At 38.5% G+C, this 23,406-nt stretch overlaps 1 protein-coding gene across 1 annotated transcript; it reads right to left on the bottom strand.

Moving 5' to 3' along the window:
* Positions 1-22,391, bottom strand: LOC129136803 (uncharacterized). The gene is made up of 4 exons (XM_063792168.1): positions 22,361-22,391; positions 18,789-20,519; positions 15,854-16,030; positions 1-636 (listed from the first exon to the last, which is right to left on the bottom strand). Exons 1-2 carry the CDS (start codon positions 22,389-22,391, stop codon positions 19,891-19,893), a joined length of 660 nt encoding a protein of 219 aa, XP_063648238.1. The 3' UTR covers positions 1-636; positions 15,854-16,030; positions 18,789-19,890.
* Between the last annotated feature and the right edge of the window lie 1,015 nt (positions 22,392-23,406).

Below are 23,406 nucleotides of genomic sequence, written 5' to 3'. Positions count from 1 at the left end.
TCATTGTTAGGACTTTATTGTTATGAAAGCCAATAATATTTTATCTTTTATTCTACAACTACAATTAAGTCTTACATGTCTGTAGGTTGATTCTAAAAGTAGAAAACTAGAGCAGCCTTTATGATTTTGTCTACATCGCTCAATGTAGAGCCAGGGCTGTGCCAGGATGCCATTTCCTTCCCTCCATGTCCTGTGCATCTGTCATGGTGCTCTTGGGGCAATGCTACTCACTTCATAGTTAAGCAGGCTCCCTTCCCGCATCCTTCATCAAATGCTCCATGTCACAGTAAAGTAAGGGTCACACGTGAGCCATTTCTTTATACCTTGTTTTAGATGATTTTTCCTCTAGTTTTAGATGATTTTTTTATCCTTCCTATTGGAAAAGGATAAAAAATCTTAGGAACTTCCATTGTGTCCTAAAATTTATCTGCCTTCCAATCACACGACCGTGTGAAGTCCTTCTTCCCCAGAGTCCTTAATTGTTCTGAATTTAAGTGGATTTTCTCTGGGCTGAATGCACAAGCCTTCAGCCTGAGTCTTCTGTTCATTGGGTTCCTGGAGCCAGTGCTAATCTCCAAAATGTGTCCTTTCTTGGTTTCCATCTTCTTTGACTGGAGTATAACCTCCAGTAAACTCCTGGGGAGGGGAAGAAAGGTATGAGAGAGGTGAATTTCCAGTATCGCATCAAATGTATTATTTTCTCTTTCACCATTTATTGTTTGTCTACACCTATTATTGAACTTTCAAAATTGTTTTTCCTCTGAATTGGAGGGTATTGCTTCAATGTTTTCTAACATTTTGTGCTGCTGATAAGAAAACTCTGCTGCAGTCTAGCTCCTGCTCCTTAGCTGCTGGGCTGTTTTTTGCCTTTGTAAGATTTTTAGGATCTTCCATTTATTGTTAGTTACTGTTCTGAAATTTCACAAAGATGCATTTCAGCCTTCTTTATTTTTATCCTGCTTGGAATTCAATCTCAAGACATAACATTTTTAGTTCTGAGAAAAGTTTTTAAAAAATGATTTTACAAAAATCACACACAGACGCACAGATGATTTCCCTTCATTTCGCTGCTCTCTCTTTTAAAAACTCTTGCTGGTCTAATATTAGATATCCTGAATTACTTCTTTCTTGTAGTTTTTAAAAAATATTTCCCTATCTCACTCAGGAAATATACTTTTTCACCTTGTATAAGTTATTTTTTATCAATTTTAAAATAATTTCTTTGAAAGATTTTTTGGGGGGAAGCAATCATATTTTTCATTTCCAAACAATTTTTCTGTTCTCTGATCTCTTTTCAAGACATTCTGTCCTGGTTTTTATGTTTTAAATGAAAAATTACTTGAATCAGATAAATTATTTAAATTCTCCTTTGTCATCTCTAATGACTCAATTCAATTTTCTTTTAAAGAATTACTTTATGGGGGGCTGGGAGGTGGCTCATGCCTGTAATCCCAGCACTTTGGGAGGTCAAGGTGGGCGGATCACTTGAGGTCAGGAGTTTGAGACCAGCTTGGCCAACATGGCAAAACCCTATCTCTACTAAAAATACAAAAATTAGCTGGGCATGGTGGCAGGCACCTGTAATCTCAGCTACTCGGGAGGCTGAGGCCTGAGAATCACTTGAACCTGGGAGGTGGAGATTGCAGCGAGTGGAAATCACGCCATTGCACTCCAGCCTCGACAACAGACTGAGACTACGTCTCAAAAAAAAAAAAAAAAAAAAAAAAAAAATTCTCATCTGTTACCTGAATATTTTTGTTTTTCTGGTTTTTTTCTTTTTCTTCTCTTCAAGGTCACTTGCTCTGTTTACTTTCTTTTTTTTCTTTTCTTTTCTTTTTTTTTTTTTTGAGATGGAGTCTTGCTCCCATCATGTAGGTGGAGTGCAGTGGCATAATCTTGGCTCACTGCAACCTCCACCTCCTGGGTTCAAGCGATTCTCCTGACTCAGCCTCCCAACTAGCTGGGATTATAGGCATGCGCCACCACACCCAGCTAATTTTTGTATTTTCAGTAGAGATTGGGTTTTGCCATGTTGGTCAGGCTAGTCTCGAACTCCTGACCTCAGGTGATCCACCTGCCTTGGCCTCCCAAAGTGCTGGGATTACAGAAGTGTGCCACTGCACCCTGCCTGACTTTTTTCTGAAATTGTTTGCTGATCCTTTCTTTTGTTTTTCAAGGTCTTAAAAACTTTTCTTTTGAGCTATTGACAGCTTTAACAATTTAGTACACTCCTGTGAACAAAATTTGGAACACATTTGTTTCTCTCTACCTGATTTCTCCAGAATTGTAAAGTACTTGCGAGTATTCTTAACTTACAGCAACACAGTTATTTGCATAAGTGCAATAAGAATCTGTTTTCATTTTAACAGGATGCAATTGGAGAAATTGGTTCTTTTACCAAGGCTTTGACTGGAATGGTGTGCTTTCCTTTAAGGAATCAAACTTGACTTATAGAGCCAATAAGACCTTGGAAAAATTAGCCTCATATTTTGTGTACACACTGTATAGGGTTTCTGACCCATAGTAAGTAAAGAATGTCACTTACTGACAGGCACAGAAGTCCCAGGTTTATCTTGAAACCCTGAGAGCAGGAAATTTCACCCAACTCATGGGTATTTGATAGCACAATCCATGGTTGGGCTGGGCTTTAAGAAGTCTTATCTGAGATTCCTCTTATGGAACAAAGTTCCATCAAAGCCAATTTAAAAGCCTATGTAAAAATAATAATTATTTTTGCTGCACTGCATACAAATACTTAGGCCAAGTATAATAACCAAACCAGCCCTACCATGATTTATCTTTAGTAAAATGGGGAACTGGAGAGAGAAAAAAATTATTTCAAAATGATTATATATCTGTTGTTAGATTCTAGTCTTGCCTAATGTTTTTTTCCAATTTTTATTATTTTCTACAGTTTGGACCAAATTCTAATTTTTCTTGACTACAAGTCTTCAAAATAATGTTTTCAATTTTTTTCCGTCTCTTTTTTATTTTTCGTAATTTGAAGTCACTGAAAACTAAGTTGTTCTTCTTTAAAACCCTGCAAGCTGAAGACAGACAACTTAAACTTCGGCAGAAAATAACAGTAACCTGTTTACATACATAATGCACTTTCATGCCTGCCTACTAATGTATGGACTTCAGAGTAATGTGGCCCATATCAAATTTTTTTTTTGAGAAAGGGTATCTATCACTCTGTCACCCAGGCTGGAGTGCAGTGATGCGATCTTGGCTCACTGAAACCTCCGCCTCCTGGGTTCAAGCGATTCTCCTTCCTCAGCCTCAGAAATTTGAGACTGAGACCTGTCTCAAATTTCTGAGGTTCACACTCCTATGCAAGGAAGGAAGGCAACATGTTTTCTAATGCCACATGAAATTAAAGCACAAAATGAAACTTGGATGCTTGAAAGAACAGACTTTCTGTAAGTTATTGTGACATGCTCCATAGTTTATTGACAACAGAGTTGGTGATGATATTGATATTACACTGTCAAAATGTATCACCAAACATCTTTAAATTTGATAAAAGATTGTGAATATTTGTTTCTATCAGGAGAAGACAACATATAGGAAATTCATGAATCCAGAATCCATTTCTTTCATCAAAAGATAATTAAAACTTAACTATAATTTATGGATAAATTATTGAATCTGACTACTAATGAACAGTAGAAGATGAATTTAGAAATATAGTATCATTTACATTACTTTGAATGAAAGTTTAAAAATGAATATTCTGAGCTCAATAAAATGTTTTAAAAATATCTTCTTCCACCTTATCAACATAATTCTGTGAGGCTAGTTTTGTACAGTGTAGATTATAAAAACACAACATTAAAACAGGTGACAGTAGTAAAAATGGCAGATTAAGAACATCCAACATTTTGTTCCTTCGTAACAGTAATGAAAAAACTGGCAAAGAAAAGCAGAATCCATTTTTTCAACTCTCTTGGCATTAACCAAAGACTTTCAGCCATCCAGGGAGCATTTATTTAAGAAAAATATCTGAATCTTGGTAAGAACTGTAATATTTACGACATTTGAAACTTACCTTAGGCCCATCTCCCACTCTTCAGCTCAGCAATAGCCTAGAAAAATAACAACTGCATTCCAGTATTAAAGGATCAGAACAGAGCTGGAGCTCTTTCAAAGCCTCAGTCCCAAAGAACTGACATTGTTTGATCCATCCTTAGAAGGCTTCACTGAAAAGGTACATTTTTACTTGATGTGGTTTGAACTTGCCAAGTGTAAAAAGTCTCTCCCAGGGGTTAAGAGGCATTTATTGAAAATAATTTTAGGCACGTCTTTTAACTATCAGGCTGCATGAGATGGATGATAGTGCAAACAATAGACTAACCAAGAAGATTAAAGGGAAAAGCTGTGGAATAAGATGTCCATAGGAGCTTTGAAATGCTCTGACATATTCCTGAGAGTTCGGAAGGTGAGGGGCATATGTAGGCCTGTGGGCATTCTGAAGAAAGAGCTGAGGAGGCCTGAGCTCTCACTTCTTGGTGACCTTGAGGTTCTGCACAAGCAGAAAGTAAAGGCTAAAACAGCATTGTGAACTGCCTGGTGGAGTGTTAAAGGTATGATCCAACATGTATATAGTAACCCATGGCAAAGATTTAGAGGTTTATTGGTTCCAGCATTTAAAGAAATCTCTGTTCAATCATTAGATGTCCAATCACTAAGCTAACTGATAACTCCCATGACCACATATAATAAACAATACATACTTTATAGAATTAGTTCAGAAAAGCCATGCAATAAATAAAAACAACATTTAAAAGCAAGCAGCAACAACACAATTCAGCAGGGAAGAATATGATTTTCAGACTTGTAATATTATATTATTTTAAATGTCAAAATTTCAACATAAAATTGTGAGACATGCAAAGAAACATAAAATTATGTCCCATACACACACACGGAAAGCAATTGATAGAAGTTGGCCCTAAGAGGCCCAAATGTTGTGCTTACTAGACAGAGAGTAAAATTAGCTATTTAAACATATGTTCAAAGAGTTAAAGGAAACTATGTCTGAAGAACTGAAGCAAAGAATGATGTATTTGTCCATTTTCACAGTGCTATAAAGATACAACCTGAGACTGGGTAATTTACAAACAAAGGAGGTTTTATTGACTCACAATTCCACATGGCTGGGGAGGCCTCAGGAAACTTAGAATCATGGCAGAAGGGGAAGCAGGCACCTTCTTCACAGGGCAGCAGGAGAGTGAGGGAGAGACAGAGCAATGGAGGAACCATCACACACTTATAAAACCATCAGATCTCATGAGGACTTTCTCACTATCATGAGAACAGCATGGGGGGAACTGCCCCCATGATCCAATCACCTCCCACAAGGTCCCTTCCTTGAAACATGGGGATTATAATTCGAGATGTGATTTGGGTTGGGGCACAGAGCCAAACCATGTCAAAAGATAACTATGTTTAACCAAATAGAGAATAAAAATGGGTAAAAATTATTTAAAAAATAGTAATTCTGGAGTTGAAAGCTAGAATAAGGTGAACTTAAAAATAAACCAGAGGCACCCAATAGCACATTTGATCAGGCAGGATAAAAATAATCAACAAACTTGAAGATAGGTCAGTTGAGATTATCCAGTCTGAGGAACAGAAAGAAAAAACAGGCAGAAAAATGATTAGAGACTTGTGGGACACTATTAAGTATATCAACATATGCATAATGGAATCCCAGAAGGAGAGGTGAAAGTTTCAGAAAGATTACTTGATGAAATAATGGCCAAAGCTCCCTAAACTTGATGAAAAACACTAATATATACATTTAAAAAGATCAATAAACTCCAAGTATGACAAACTGAGAGAGATCCACACTGAGTCACATTATAATCAAACTGTTGAAAGCCACAGACAAAGAGAGAATCTTAAAAGCAGTGAGAGAGAAGGGACTTGACCTGTATAATGGATCCTCAATAAGATTAACAGTTTCTCATTAGAAAGCATGGAGGCCAGAAGGCAGTGGTATGGCATATTCAAAGCACTGAAAGAAAATAGCTGCCAACCAAGAATTCTATATCCACAAAACCATCTTTCAAAAATGAAAGAGAAATTAAGCCATTTCTAAATAAACAAAGCTGAGAGGACTTGTCACTAGGATACCTATCCTACACGAAATACTAAAAGGAGCCCGTTAGGCTGGACTTAAAGGAGAGTAAGCAGTAACTCAGGTCTACATGAAGAAATAAAAGAAATAATAAAGATAAACTACATACAGATGAATATTAAAAATAAATAGTATAAGTGTATTTTTTGCTTGTAATTCATTTCCTTCTCCTATCTGTTTTAAGAGACAGCTGCATAAAGCAATAATTATAAATCCTTGTTGACAAGCATATAATGTATAAAGATGTAATTTGTGATGATAATGGCATACAGGAAGGGTAAAAAAAAGCTATATAGGAACAAAGTTTTGTAGACTATTGGAGTTAAATGATATCATTTGATTTTGATAACGTTGTTATTAAGTAAGGTATTAGTGGTAATTGCCAAGGTAACCACTAAGAAAGAAAACTCAAAAATATAGTAAAAGAAATGAGAGAATTAAAATACTGTATAAGAAAATATCTATTTAACACAAAGGAAGCCAGTAATGGAGAAATGTAGAAACAAAAGAATAAAAAGGTAGAAAACAAACAGTAAAATGGCAGATGTTAATCCTAATTTATCATTAATTACATTAAATATAAATAAGCTACATATTCTAATAAAAAAGCAGAGATTGGAAAAAAGATATTTTTATTTAAAATTCTTTTCCTTCTTTCTTTTTTTTTTTTAATAAAGCAGCTGTCTACAAGCTAGAAAGATGTTTTTAATGGCCCAACTATACACTGTCTACAAAAGACACGCTTCAGATTCAAGGACATAAATAGATTGAATGATCAAGAACAGAAAAAGATTCACTATGTAAACAATAATAAAAACAGAGATGGAGTTACTATAACTGATATGTGGTGAGATAGATTTTAAAACAAAAATTATTACTAAAGACAAGGGCATTTTATAATGAAAAAATGTTATTCAATAGGAATATATAATAATTATATGCATACATGTACCTAAAAGAACAGCTCCAAAATACATGAACAGAAACTGACAAACTTGAAGAGAGAACTATTTCATGTATTTTAGAGCTTTTCTCTTAGGTAACAATAATAGTTGGATATATCATTACCTTACTTTCCATAGTTGATAGAACAACTAGACAGTATATCAGCAAGGAAACAGAAAACTTGAAAAACACTGTAAGTAAACTAAACCCCATAGATATCTATATCACTACCCTACAACAGAACAATACAAACTGTTTTTAAGTACTTTGGAACAGTCTCCAGTATAGATGATATTTTAGAGCATAAAACAAGTCTCAATAAAACTAAAAGGGTTGAAAACATAAAGTATATGTTCTCTGACCAAAATGGAATGAAACTAAACATCAGTAACTGAAAGAAATTTGGGAAATTCACAAATATGTCAACACACTTTAAATAAACAGTAAGTAAAACAATACATCAAAAGAAATTAAAGCATAATTTGGGATGAATGAAAATAAAAACACAATGTACCAAAATGTGCATGCAGTTAAAGCAGTGCATAGAAGGGAAATGCACAGTTGTAAATGTGTACATTTAAAAAAAAGAGGGTTGGCCAGGCGCAGTGGCTCGTGCCTGTAATCCTAGCACTTTGGGAGGCCGAAGCGGGTGGATCACGAGGTCAGGAGATTGAGACCATCCTGGCTAACATGGTGAAACCCCGTCTGTACCAAAAATACAAAAAATTAGCTTGGCGTAGTGGTGGGCACCTGTAGTTCCAGCTACTTGGGAGGCTGAGGCAAGAGAATGGCGTGAACCCGGGAGGTGGAGCTTGCAGTGAGCCGAGATGGCGCCACTGCACTCCAGCCTGGGCGAAAGAGTGAGACTCTGTCTCAAAATAATAATAATTTTAAAAAACTAAAAAAAAAAAAAAGGGCTGGGCACAGTGGCTCACACCTGTAATCCCAGCACTTTGGGAGGCCAAGGCGGGTGGATCACCTGAGGTCGGGAGTTCGAGACCAGCCTGACTAACGTGGAGAAACCCTGTCTCTACTAAAAATACAAAATTAGCCAGGTGTGGTGGCACATGCCTGTAATCCCAGCTACTCGGGAGGCTGAGGCAGGAGAATTGCTTGAACCAGGGAGGCAAAGGTTGCGGTGAGCCGAGATCCTGCCACTGCATTCCAGCCTGGGCAATAAGAGTGAAACTCCATCTCAAAAAAAAAAAAAAAAAAAAAGAAAAAAGAAAGAAAGAAAGATCTTAAATCAATAACCTAACATTCAACCTTAAGACATGGGGAAAAGTAAACTAAGCCAAAGCAAGCAGAAGAACGGAAATAATAAAGATAAGAGCAGAAATTAGCGAAAGACAAAAGAGAAATACAACAGAGAAGTTTAACAGAATAAAAAGTTGGTTGTTTGAAAAGAGGAACAAAATTGACAAAGTTTATCTAGATTCACCAAGAAAAAAGAGAGAAGACTCAAATTACTAAATTCGGAAATGAATGAGGGGACATTCCTATGAACCCTACAGAAATAAAAGGGATTATAAGGCAATACTGTGAGTAATTGTATGCTAAAAACATTAGATACCCTAGAAGAAACGGACAAATTCCTAGAAATACACAAACTACAAAGGCTTACTCAATAAGAAACAGAAGATCAGAGTAGATCTAGAATAACTAAAAGGATTAAATAAGTAATTGGAAAACTTCCCAAAGAAAATCTGAGGCCCAGATGGGTTCACTAGTGAAGTCTACCAAATGTTTAAAGAAGAAATAAAAGTAAGACAGGAGGAAATACTTTTTAACTTATTCTATGAGGCCAGTATTATCTTGATATCCAAACTAGGTAAATATAACAAAAGAAAACTGTAGACTAATATCTTTTATGAGTATAGATGTGAAAATCTTTTAACAAAATAACAGCAAACCAAACCAAGCAGTATATAAAAGCATTATACATTATGACCAGATAGGATTTATCTCAGGAATGCAATGGTGCTTCAACAAACAAAATCAATCAATGTTATATACCACATTAATATAATGAAGAAAAAGAACCCCATATGATCACCTCAATTGACTCAGGAAAAGCATTTGACAAAATCACACCCTTTCATGATGAAAAATACTCAACAAACTGGGGATTGAAAGGAATGTTCTCATCCTGATAAAGGGCATCTATGAAAAATCCACAGTTGACATCATACTTAATGGTGAAAGACTGAAACAAAACACTGTACTGGAAGTTATACCCAGGGCAAGTAGACAAGAAAAAAAAAGGCATCCACAGTGGAAAGGAAAATGTAAACTATCTGTATGTGCAGATGACATAACTTACCTATAGAAAACCTAAAGAATCCATATTACAGCTAATGAGTGAGTTCAGCAAATATGTAGGATATAGTACCAAAATTTACAAATCAATTGTATTACGCATTAGCAATGAACTGCCCAAAATGAAACTGAGAAAATAATTCTATTTATAATAAAATCAAAAGGAATAAAATACTTAGGTATAATTTTAACAAAAGAAGTATAAGACTTGTTAATTGAAAACTACAAAATATTGTTAAATTACAGAAGACCTAAATAAATGTAAAGACATCCATGTTCATGGATCAAAATACTTAATATTGTTAAGATGGGAATACTCACCAAACTGATTTACAGTTTCAATGCAAATCACTATCAAAATCTCTATTGATTCCTTTTTTTTTGCAGAAATTGACAGGCAGATACTAAAATTCATACAGAAATGCCAGAGATATAGAGTAGGCAAAATAAACTGAATAAAGAATAAAGTTGGTGAATTTACACTTCCCTATTTTTAAACTTGCTACAAAACTACAGTAAGGAAGACAGAGTAGTACTGAAATAAGGATAAACATGTAGAACAATGAAATAGAATTGTGAGTTCAGAAATAAACCCATGCATGTATAGCCAATTGACTCTTTTGTTTGTTTTTTGTTTTCAGACGGAGTTTCACTCTTGTCACTGAGGCTGGAGTGTAATCGTGCGATCTCGGCTCACTGCAATCTCCACCTCCCAGGTTCAAGCAAGTCTTCCGCTTCAGCCTGCCAAGTAGCTGGGATTACAGGTGCCCACCATCAGGCCCAGCTAATTTTTTTTTTGTATTTTTAGTAGATACACAGTTTCACCATGTTGGCCAGGCTAGTCTCAAACTCTGGACCTCAGGATGTGCCCGCCTCAGCTTCCCAAAGTGCTAGGATTACAGGCATGAGCCACCGCACCTGGCCAGCTAATTGACTTTTGACAGGGGTGTGAAGATCATTCAATGAGAGAAAATAATCTTTTCTACAAATGGGTGGAGCAACTGAATATCCAAAGGTAAAAGAATAAATTTGGACCCCTAGCTCACACCATGTTAAAATATTTTAAAAATGGATAGTGTAGTGCCTGCTACTCTGGAGGCTGAGGTGGGAAAATCATTTGAGCTGAGGAGTTTGAGGTTGCAGTGAGCTGTAATTGCACTGCTATACTCCAGCCTGGGCAACAGAGCAAGACCCTGTATCTTGAAAGAAACAACAAAACACACATTTAAAAAAACTACTAAATTTAAAAGAGCCCAAAGTATAAGACTCTTATATGAAAATGTGTGTAAATCTTCATCATTTAGGCATTAGTTTCCTAGATATGATCCCAAATGCCTAAGTAAACAAAGACAAAAATAGACAAATTGGATTTCATCAGCATCACAGCATCACAGTGCATTAAAGGACACTATCAAGAGACTGTCCTAAAGAAAAGAAAACCCACAGAATGAAATAAAATACCTGCAAACCATGTATCTCATAAGCATCTAGTATCTAGAATATATGAATGAAGCTCTCTGACAACTCAACAGTAAAAAACTCCATTAAAAAAGTGAGCAAATGATTCGAACAGACATTTCTCCAAAGAAGGCATACAAATGGCAACCAGGTATTTGAAAAGGTGCTCAACATCATTGATCATCAGAGAAATGCAAATCAAAACTACAATGAGATATCATTTCAGACACACTAGAATGACTATAATAATAATTTTTAAAAGGGAAATAATATTGGCAAGGATGTGGAAAAATTGGAACTCTAATAAATTGCTGGTGGGTATATAAAATGGTACAACCACTGTGGAAAACAGCTAGTTCCTAAAAAAGTTAAACATATAGTTCTCATATATAACCCAGCAATTCAATTCCTAGGGATATAGCCAAGAAAATGAAAATGTATGTTCACACAAAAGCTTACATTTTAATGTTCACAGTAGCATTATTCATAATAGCCAAAAAGTGGAAACAACTCAATTGTCCACTAACAGATGAATGAATAAATAAATTGTGGTCTATCCACACAAAGAAATACTATTCAGCCACAAAAAGGAATGAATTACTGACACATGCAACAATGTGGATGAACCTTGAAAACACTATGCTGAGTAAAAGACGTCAGACAAAAAAGGCTACATGTTGTAGCCTTTTATTCCATTTATATGAAATGTTCAGAATGGGCAAAACTATAAAGAAACAGAATAGATTAGGAAGTGTTCAGGGCTGATGGCAGGGAGACTGGGCAATGGCTGCCCAAGAGTATGAGATCTCCATTTGGGGTGATGAAAACATCCTGGAATTAGATAGTGCTTTTGGTTGCACAAATTGTGAATATGATACACTGAGAACCACTGAATTGTGCACTTTAATTTTTTTTTTTTTTTGAGATGGAGGTTCTCTCGTGTTGCTCAGGCTGAAATGCAGTGGCACAATCTCAGGTCACTGCAACCTCCACCTCCCGGGTTCAAGCGATTCTCCTGCCTCAGCCTCCCAAATAGCTGAGATTACAGGCATGCACCACCTGCCTGGCTAATTCTGTATTTTTAGTAGAGACAGAGTTTCACCATGTTGGTCAGCCTGGTCTCAAACTCCTGACTTCAAGTGATCCACCCGCCTCGGCCTCCCAAAGTGCTAGGATTACAGGCGAGAGCCACTGTGCCCTGCCAATTGTTTGTACACTTTAAAATGATAATTTTATGGTACATAAATTGTATCTTAAAAAACAAGGGAAAAAATGCATAGAAACAGTTTAGACATGCATTAGCTTCTGTGAATAGCATTGTCAACAATCCAACATAAATTAATTAAAAAACAAGAATCAGGCTCATTTTTTACAATAAAAGCTTTTGATATTTTTATACATGCTGTTTATTCAAAACTTATAGGTTTTCTATATGGGAAATTACAATTCCCTTCATAACCTTTTGTTTAGTTTCAATGGTAGAATGACACAAATATTTTAATGTAGCAATGATTGTCTACTTTAATTGCCTATACACACACTTTCAATAAGTATGTACCATTTTTGTAATTCTTGTCTTTTTTTCTATTTTAAATTTGTTCTGATAACATTGATTGAAATATAATATTTTGTCTAGGGGCCGGGCACGGTGGCTCATGCCTGTAATCCCAGCACTTTGGGAGGCTGAGGCGGGCAGATCACGAGGTCAGGAGATTGAGACCATCCTGGCTAACACGGTGAAACCCTGTCTCTACTAAAAATACAAAAAATTAGCCGGGCTTGGTGGAGGGCACCTGTAGTCCCAGCTATTCAGGAGGCTGAGGCAGGAGAATGGCATGAATCTGGGAGGCAGAGCCTGCAGTGAGCTGAGATCGTGCCACTGCACTCCAGCTTGGGTGACAGAACGAGACTCCATCTCAAAAAAAAAAAAAAAAAAAAAAAAGAAATATAATCTTTTGTCTCTTGAGTCTGGTAATAAAACATTTGGGCTTGTATTTTGTGTGTCTTTGCTTTTTAAATTTTATTTTTCTAGTAATTTATTTCTACTATATTTTAAAAAGTAACCTTCTGCAATTGATTTGAAATTTTAACACAAAAGCTGGTCCTTCACCACAGATGCTTTGAGAAGCACTTGTGTGGGGCACCTGGATGTGGACAGAGTACTCTGTAATAAATTATCTACAACAGAAGATTTACATCTTCCTAGGTAAATGTGTGAAATTCCTTCATTCTTTATCTTTCGTAACAGTGACAATGTTGACCTTCCAGATGCTCTGGAAGGGTGGGAAGGGGACGGGTGCCTGGCAGGGCTGTGACATAGTGGTGTACATATTCCATCATTCCCTTTGTTTTGCTCCTTCTCTTTCAGGTCTCCAATAGAGGAGGCTGGCTCCTTCTTACAGAGCCTCCAACAACGATTATATTCTGGGCTTCAGCATCCTTCGCTTGCCTGTACATTCGCTTTCTTATTTTATTTTATTTTATTTTATTTTTGAGACAGCGTATTGCTCTGTCATCCAGGCCGGAGTACAGTGGCGCGATCTCGGCTCACTGCAACCTCCGCCTCCTGGGTTCAAGCAATTCTCCTGCCTCGGCCCCCCGAGTAGCTGGGACTACAGGCACACCCCATCACGCCCGGCTAATTTTTGTATTTTTAGTAGAGATGGGGTTTTACCACATTGGTCAGGCTGGTCTCGAACTCCTAACCTCAGGCGATCAACCCACCTTGGCCTCCCAAAGTGCTGGGATTATAGGCGTGAGCCGCTGCGCCAAGCTTGTACATCAGCTTTTTGTCCTCTGGAAATGTGTTGAAATTTCTTGTCTACTGATACCCTTCCATGCTTTTTTTGTTGCATGAGTTTATTCCTCTTTGTATTTCTACGTTGTCATTTCATTGGGGTCTCAGGAGGGACACGAGGTAAACACATATGTTCAGTATGTCATCCTGAACTAGAATAGCCAGGTTTTGGTTATGGAAAATAATAATGCTGAATGTTTTTTGTCTAAGCATACATTTTCATTTCTCTGTGTAGATATTTAGAAGTGGATGTATTTAACGTACTGAGTAACTGACAAACTGTTTTCCAAAGTGACTGTATCTTTTCTACATTCCCACCAGCAATGTATAAGGATTCCAGTTCCTCTAAATCTTTACCAGAATTCGATATTTTCAGTTTTTCTGATTAGAGACATTCTAGTGTGTGTGTCATAGTATCTCAGTATGGTTTTAGTTCGCATTTCTTTAAGCACTGATAATGTTGAGCAACTTTTCATATGCTTATCTGCTATCATAATATATTATTTGGTGAATTATCTGTTCATATCTTTTGCTCAACATTTTGAATTGTCTTTTTTTAATGGAGTGATAAGAGTTCTCTATTCTGATGCAAGTCCTTTTTCAGACACGATTTGCAAATATTTAGTCTCAGCTTGAGACTAAACTTCGCATTTTCTCTTTTCTTTATTTTTTGGAGACGGAGTCTCACTCTGTTGCCCAGGCATTACAATAATAAATTTCCCAATATTAAACCATTCTTCAATTCCTAAAGTAAATTCTATTTAGCCTACTCTTTTAATATGTGGTTAAAATATTTTTATAATATTTTGTGATTTTACATCTATATTCATAAAAAGATCATAGCTTCGCATCTTTTTAAAGGTTTTTATCTTTTGTCATTAAGATTGTTCTTGCTTCATAAAATGAACTCAATAATTGTCTTTGTTTTTTCTGTATGTTTTAGTACAGCCTGAATAGCCTATGAATGATGTATTATCACAGAATTTAAAGACATTTACTTCTAAAGCCCCTTAAGACTAAAATCATGGTTCTCAAATCTAATTGCATATTAAAATCACCTGGAGAGCTTTAAAAACTCTCAATGCACAGGCCACACCCCTGATAAAAGAATTCAGAATCTCTGATGTAAGGATTTTTAAATGCAAAATAAAATGAAAGGCTCAATAGTTTATAAAGTTTGTGCTAGATCTAATCTTTTCTGGTTTTGTCTGTAATTGGTCCAATAGTAAATATTGATTCATCTGTAATTGTTCTGACATCAACTAATGGTGTCCATAGCAATAGCACTACAAGCTAGTTTCTCTGCCTTTATCTTGCTTTAATTGTACACAAAACTAATAAGGCAAAGCACGTAATATAATAACTATTTTAAAAGCAAATGAAACAAACTTTGGAAGGTTAAGTGGCAAAGCCGCTTGACTCCCATCACTTTGGCATTTCAATCAATAATAGAGTCTAAAGACCAAACAATAAAACAATGGTTAACATAGAAAAAAAGAAATATGAGTTCATTAACTAACCAGGAGATCTTATTTCCAAAGAGTAAATCTGATTACATTGTTCCTGTTTAAAACCCTTCAATGGCTTCCTTATGCCTAAAAGGAAAAAAAAAAATCCAAATTCCTTTGTGTGGCATAAGAGGTTCTTTGTGTAACGCAAGATCTGGCCCCTCATCACCTCTCCAGTCGTATTTCTCAAAAGACCTCTCTTGCTTCCTATACTCAGTCATGCAAAATGTTCTGCAATGCTCTGAATGCCCTGGCTTTTCTTTTCCTTTTTGTGCCCATGTCTGTGCCCAAGTTATTTGCTTTTTCTGAAAGATCTATCTTTCAAAACCTTCTTTTCCCTCCCTCCCTCCAATCCTGTTGACCAACTTATCTTTTAAAGTCTGATTCAGTTTCAGGGCCATCTCCTCCGAGACCTTCCTTCCTGACTGCTTCTCGAGTTCCCCTATAAAACAGTGACTGCCCAAAGAGCAGCAACAGTTTGTAAATCATTCCATTCATGCTGCCTAGAACAAAGCTGCAGTTGTGTTTAATAAAGGTTTATCAAATGGATGAAGACTGGTCACTATTAGTCTTGACCCCTTCTATTTGAAATATGTGAAATACACAAAGTAAAATATAATTTCTGATAGGGGCTGATATCAGGAACTGTAGGAGATCTGTCCATTGAATCCAAGGTCTTACCTATTAAATCTCTACTGTGGCCAGTCTGCGCTCCTGGATTTTCAAGGGGCTCCGTGGAATTGGGAGGCTGATGAAGCTGGCGACCACCCTCCGTAAGCATGCTGTGTTGGTGATTCCAGTGCTTACTCCTTTCCTCAAATGTGGTCATAAGAAGTCAGGAAAGTCAATATGCTTTCACTAGGAAAAAAGGAGGAAAGCCTGCTTTAGTTGGTTGTTACATTTTTGATGAGGCGAAAATTCAAACAAAACTATAACCACAAGGACCATTAATTGTTCTTTCCTGTTAATAACCATAGTTAGCCAATTGGATTGTGAGTGTGTGGCATGCTTGTATTGTGTATGTGAGTAGGGAATGCACGTGCGTTAAAGTTCACATGTGCTTAAGAGCTTAGACACACCCGCAATTTGCAAGACAGCTTCATGTCCTGATGTGGCCAAAGCTGTGTAAGAAGCCTGAGCTGTAATTACTCCGCACAAATTTACATCCTGGGGTGCTCACATCATCCTGTGGTCTGTATGCTCTGTGGCTACACACCTGGCTGAGAACAGAATTAATGATGAGAAACGTGCCTGCTTCTCTGCATAAAAGATGATGTCTGAGTAGAAGGTCGCCAAGGGAGGATTAAGAGCAAGAATGCGAGAATGTGCTCAGGAATCCGTGCGTGAGATGATGAGCTTGTGAGCTGATGTTGATTCTGTGCAGTTCCCAGTGTCTTATTCACAGGCAAGATTTTCTTGCTCATCGTTCAGCCTTCAATGTTTTAAGCAAAGATTTTTAAAAAGATCTAACAGGAAACGAGGAGCTGCAGTGAAGCTTGGGCAGTCAGTTCGAATCTGAGTAAATATCTGTCAGATTGGAGAAGCGCTGAAAGCATTAAGATACTTGGAGATTTCTCTTTTTCTTTGGCAAGAAGCATGACTGAGACAGGTAAGGGCTAGGAATTCTTCCGGATCACTCCCTCCAACAATGGTCTTTCCTTTGAATTTGCACTTTGGAGTTTGACACAGATTAGTGCTTCCTAGTCCTCTAACTGTAACACATGCCTCAGTTTCCCTTCTCCGATAAGATTGCAATATCTTTGGGTGCAGAAAAAAAAATAGTTGATCCTTTTCTTTGTAGCCCAGCAAGTTCCAGGCACATTAGAAACTGATTAGAAACTGGTACACAAGTGTTACTTGCTTAATTTATTATAAATGCTTTAAAAATGAGGTAATGACTATCATTGAAAAATAAAACCAAACTGTGAAGAACTTCTCTCTTCCTGTTAGTGGAGACTTTCCACATAATTTTTTTTTTTTTGGGAGGCAGTGGACATGTTGAGTTTTCAATTGAATATTTTGCTGCAAACAACTTAGGAGGAGAGGAAAAAAGAAAACGCAAAGCCAAACAAAGCTGGTATTTTTCAAGTGCTCATTAATTTCAAAACCACGGTGTCTTTCATTGATTTTTTACCATTAAAAAGGACAGCAATGCCCATCTGCTCAAAATTCCATCCAGAAATGAAATTATGAATTAAAGCTGTGTTACACATGTACAATTGAGACATCCTCTGTTTGGGCCTGCCAGATGACACACTGAAACAGCCTGGGGTCTGCGCTTGGGGTGCTGCCAAGGAAGCAGATACACGGCTGATGAAAATCATCCATCATTTCAAATCAGAGGTACCATATTCCTGCAGACTCCTGTTATGAACAATCTCATTTGATCTTATATTGGAAAAAGCTGTCTTCAACACTCAGGCCTGGCCCCAGGCACAACGAGGCAGATGGAATAGGAATCTCTCATTCCATGCCTGCATTTGCCGGAATTCTAGGATTCTGTCAGAAGTTTTCTTGTATGAGCCTAGCCTGACAGGATTAACTTCACTGAGTTGTGCTTCAATATCAGTTCTTACCTCCTTCAATTTGTGCAAAAACTCTCATGGAGGACAGTGTTCATCATTTTTTCACTTAAAACCATATATATGAGTCATTATATAGAGCGATTCTTTTTAGATTCAGTTTCTGGGAAAAAAATTAAAAAGTCACATGATCTTTCTGTCTGCTAATGATATTATGCACGTTGCTCTTGTCTCTATTTTTGCCTTGGCCTCCAGGAAGCTCACAGCCACGTTTTACACTCAAATACAGAAATAATATTACCATATGCTAGTATTACCATATTTGTGATACTCTTTTCTGTTGATCCTTAGTTTCCATTTCCATTCTTCTTTTATTAAGCCTAACACTTTTTTTGTTGTAAGCTATATCAAAATCATTTTGGAGAAAGGCCAGGCTTATATAAATGATAAAGCATAAACATCTTTTATTTCCCAGCTAAGTGGTTTGTGTTTTAGAGTATATACTTTTAGAAGAAACAGATTGTTTCTTTAAACAGATGAGAATCAAATATCTTGCTTCTTCATGAAGTTAACCACAGTTAGATCATCCACATTGACACAGATGCCTGATAAAAGATCAGGATTGCGTTTGATAACCAGGTTTCTCTTACACATTCTCAGCAGCTTTCAGTCTCTGAAGTTTTTAGTCTTCTTTATTTACTACATTAATCTTGAAAGTAAACAAGGTTCTTATCTAAAATTAATATTTTAATATTAAAAGAATTTATTAGAAAAGAATTTAATCTTTTAATATTTAAAAGATATTAAATAAGTTTACAAAGACAACAGCAACTAAGAATGACCATGACTGAATAGAGCAAAACTGTAATAAAATACAACAAATAAAATAAAGGAATATATCCGTGAAATGTTAAGAAAGGCACTGGCCCAGATAATCAGCACTGAGACTCCATCTTGGGTTTGCTTTAAAGCCTCTAGCATGAAGCTGATGGCTGCCCAGTCATCTCAAGGGGCAGCACTGTCCCTTAGGAGCTTACAGTTGAAGCCGACTAGGCAACCCCTAGCCTTGGGCAGAGCTGAAACTCAGCACTTACACACAGGACTGATGTTATAACTCGGAACACAGACTCCTCAGTTTCCTTTGATGCTTTTTTTCTGAGGGCCACTCACATCCGTCTTCTGTCTTCTTTCATGATCCTATCTTAACAATCATGTAAACTCAGTCCTTTATCAGACACTCAACAGAAGGAGACTTTGTCAATTACTGGTGGAGAGAGTGTCCTAAAGAAGCTATCCATGAAAACAAGGGTGACCCGGCAGGCTTCACGAAGCCTTCACGAAGCCAGAGGGCAGGGGACATCCACTCTCACTCAGGACACCCTTGTGGCACTCTGTGCATCACCCTGCACAGCTGCAACTAGTTAAGCCCTTCTGGGCACCATGTGTTTCCGTGACCTGCTCTTCCTGTGTCTTGTACTCATAATTTTTTCCCATCACATCACATGATCCTGCAGTTTCGGGACAATGCTGACTTCCTCTGCCATCCTCCGCAGCACACAGTGGGGCTCCTGCCACCCTGGGCCTTCTTGTGTCCTAGCTGAGCTGTGGACGGCCCTGCTCTCCCACCGGATCCTCCTGGGTCATGGAAGGATTCTTTGGAGAAATGATCAGCTTCCTTACCCACCACCTGTGCGCCTTGGGCAACTGGAGTTCTCAAGCTCCAAGGCCTTCGTTTTCTCAGCTGCAAAATGAAGAGACTGGAACAACCTCCTGTTTTGAAGAATCCCACCTGAGTTTATAACAGAACAATCTGAGATAGATATATAGATATAGATATATATCTTTTTACATTTTTAAAATGTTCTTTCCCCCAAAACCATGTCCTTTAAGTGGAGGAATCTGTTTTTTAAAAATGATGTGGTTGTGCCCTCCAGTGGTTGAGCGTGAAGTCATCAGGCTGTTCGGGTGACAGCAGGGCTCGCAGGAAAGCGCAGGCGGTGCTAAACCGCGGAAGGACGAAGGTGGGTCTAAAGATAGATGAATCTGCTACTCGGGAAAGCACCGAATCGCCGTGTAGACCGGTCACCAAGTATAACTGCGAGCCCCAAGGCGTCACCAGCATGGGCATCCCAGCCTCGGTGCTTCAAGTCCTACTTCTGCTTGGCTATCGGGAAAGGCACGGCTTCGGGGCCACTTCTAGGCTCTCAACACGCGGCCGCTGCTGGGAATCCTCGCGGCCGCGGCTCTTCCCTCTCCAGTGGACCCAGTACTCAGAGAAGCCGCAGAGGCCTGGCCGCTGCAGCCTGCTACCGACACCCGCTGGTCCGCCCCTCCGGCTCGGCTGCAGGGCTGGGGTGCCCACAGGCGGCGGCCGTCAGCCCGCGCCCGGAGGAAGCCCACGGCCGCCCCGGCTCCCCGCCCGCAGACGCAGCTGCGCAGCCTAGCGGGCTGGGTAGCGGGACAGCAGCGCACGCTGCCCGCTTCCGCTCGTTCCCCCGCGGGCCCTGCTCGATCGTCAGGGTTGCTGCAGGCGGAACTGGAGGAATAAACGCAAAGCCCCAGCCCCTCGTGAATTTCAGGGCCCCTCTCACGTGCAGGGCGTTCCCGCTTATTTCCAGACTCCTTGGATGCAAAACAATGAGTGAAGAACTGACAGTGAAGGCGGAGGGACTTACCTAAGTTATACAATGACAAATAAATGGCAGATGAAAAATGGGACCTTTGGTTTCTAGTCAAAGTCCTTAGGAAGCGATTCGGCAGACGCAGGCCCAGGTGGCGAGGAGAATGGCCCCTTAGCCAGCTTTTAGGGTTCCGTGAGGGCTGAGCTAGGAGGGAGAGAAAAGGTTAAAGACCCTTCCGGTCCTTAGCATCACCACGAATGAACGTTTACCGAGCACTTACTTTATAAAAGCACTGTGATAGATGCTGGGGAATATTCAGAGGAATAAATAGGACAATCTCATTTTCCAGGTCTACATTCACTGGAAGGGTCCCCTCCTGCAGGAACTCGTTACTGGTCAGCCACTGTGCCCTGTATGAAATCTACATGCTGTAGATTTCAGACATGTTTTCTGCCTCCGAGAGATTTATATGCTAGCAAACAAAAAAAGATATATATAAGGAGATAAATAATAGCCAAGATATTTTTTGAAAAGTAGTTGGGGTAAAAATACACATAAAAACATTTACCATCTTAATCATTTGTATGTGTCCTCTTCAGCAGTGTGAAGAACATCCACACCATTGTGCAGCCACACTCCAGAACACTTTTCATCTTGTAAAACTGAAACTCTACAGTCATTAAACAACATTTTCCCATTCCCCTTCCCCTAGCTCCTGAAAAACCACCATTCTACAGATGCTCCTTGACTTATGACGGGGTTAGGTCCAGATAAACCCACAGAAAGTTGACAATGCATTCCATGCCCCTAACCTACTGAACATCACAGCTTAGCCCAGCCTACCTTAAACGTGCTCAGAACACTCACTGTAGCCTACAGTTGGGCAAAATCACCTAACATAAGGCTTATTTTCCAATAAAGTACAAAATATCCCATGTAATGTATTAAATACTGTACTAAAAGAAGCTCTAATAGTAAGTGCTCAGTAAATGCTCAGAATGGTTCTATGGTGTATTAGTGTGTTCTCACACTGCTGATACAGACATATGGGAGACTGGGTAATTTATAATGGAAAGAGGTTTAATTGACTCACAGTTCCACATGGCTGAGGAGGCCTCACAATCATGGCAGAAGGCAAAGGAGGAGCAAAGTCACATCTTACATGGCGGCAGGCAGGCAAGGCAGGCAGGCAAGACAGAGCTTGTGCAGGCAAACTCCCATTTATAAAACCATCAGATATCATGAGACTTATTCACTATCATGAGAACAGTATGGTGGAAACTGCCCCCATGACTCAGTTATCTCCACCCTTGACATGCGGGGATTATTACAATTCAAGGTGAGAATTCAAACCATATCATATGGGTACTCAAAGTACAGTTGCTACTGAATGCATACTGATTTTTCACCACTGTAAAGTAAAAAAACCATAAGTCAAGCCATCTTACGTTAAAAAATGGTTTGTACTTTGTCTCTATGAATTAGACTATTTTAGGTACCTCATATAAGTGGGATCCTACAGTATTCGTCCTTTTCTGTCTGGCTCATTTAACTTACCATCTTCAAGTTTCACTCATGTTGTAGCACGTGTCAGAAGTTCCTTTCTTTTTAAGGCAGAATAATATTCCATTGTCTGTTTATAGCGCATTTGTGTATCCATTCATCCATCGATGGACACTCGGGCCGCCTCCACCTTTTGGCTGTTGTGAATAATGCTGCAGTGAACATGAGTGTGAAAGCAGACATTTTCAATATTAGTTGGAGTGTCTGCTTTCATTTCTTCTGGGTATACATCCAGAAGACTCTATGGTAATTCTATGTTTATTTTTTTGAGGAATCACCACACCGTGTTCCCTCGTGGCTGTACACTTTTGCATTCCTACCAACAGTACACAAGGGATCCCAAGACATCATTTTCAACCTTAAAAAAAAAAAAGCGGTTTCAAGTTCACAGAAAAGCTTCACAAAGAGTACAAAGAACACCCATATTCCCCAGTTGTTAGCATTTTACCACATTTGCTTCATCAGCTTTTGTCTTTATTTACAGACATATTCATTTTTGGCTACGATGCCCATCATCCCTAAATACTTTCGTGTGGACCTCCCTAAAGCGAGGGCACTCTCCTATGTAACTACCACACAACCCTCCCAACCAGGGCGTTGACATCAATTCTGCATCATCTGGGCCTCAGACCCCATTCACATTTCACTAACTGTCCCAAAAATGTATTTCCTTTTTTTCCTTTTTGGTCCAAGATCAGAATCATGTGTTGCACTGAGCCGTCACATCTCATCAGTTTCCTTCCATTTGGAACAGTTTCTCAGTCTTTCCCTCTTTCATGTTTGTATTGGTTTGTTCTGGCTGCCATAGCAAAGCTCCACAGCCTGGGTGACTTAAAGAACAGAAATGTATTGTCTCACAGTTCTGAAGACCAGAAATCCAAGTTCTAGATGTCAGCAGGTTTGGTTTCTTCTGAGGCCTCTCTCCTTGGCTTGCAAATGGCCATCTTCTCCATGTGTCTTCCTGTGATCTCCCCTCTGCGTGTGTCTGTTTCCTCATCTCCTCGTCTTAGAAAATCACCAGTTATATCAGATAAGGACCCACATCAATGGCTCGATTTTAATTTTAACTTAATTGCCCCTTTAAAGAGACTATCTCTGAATTATAGTCATATTTTGAGGTACTGAGAGTTAAACTTCAACATATAAATTTTTGAGGGGGACATGATTCAGTTCATAACAGTGTTCTTGAGAGTCTTAAAAGGTACAGGCCCTTCAGAGTGTAAAATGACACATACAGAGATAACACTCTGATGTTATCTCACGTCTAGACTCAGTCCACACATCTTGGCAGGACTACCTCAGAAGTTATGCTGTGTTCTTTTCAGGAGCAGGAGCCAACATTTTTCAATTGACCAAGTTGGTGTCTGCCAGTTCCTTCATGATAAAGTCACCATCTTGGACTTTGTATTTGATTAGTGTTTGGGTGGAGAGATTTAATGTCATGTCAGTATCCTGTTCTTTTGTCAAACCTTCACGGGTATCCTTAGCATCCAGTTAGGCTTTTGAAGTTAAGAGAGGGGAAGGAAAA

The sequence above is a fragment of the Pan troglodytes genome, chromosome 14 (genome assembly GCF_028858775.2).
Source record: "Pan troglodytes isolate AG18354 chromosome 14, NHGRI_mPanTro3-v2.0_pri, whole genome shotgun sequence".
Lineage (NCBI taxonomy): Eukaryota > Metazoa > Chordata > Mammalia > Primates > Hominidae > Pan > Pan troglodytes.
The sequence above is the reverse complement of the archived record's forward strand: the minus strand, read 5'-3'. Positions and strand labels throughout refer to the sequence as shown.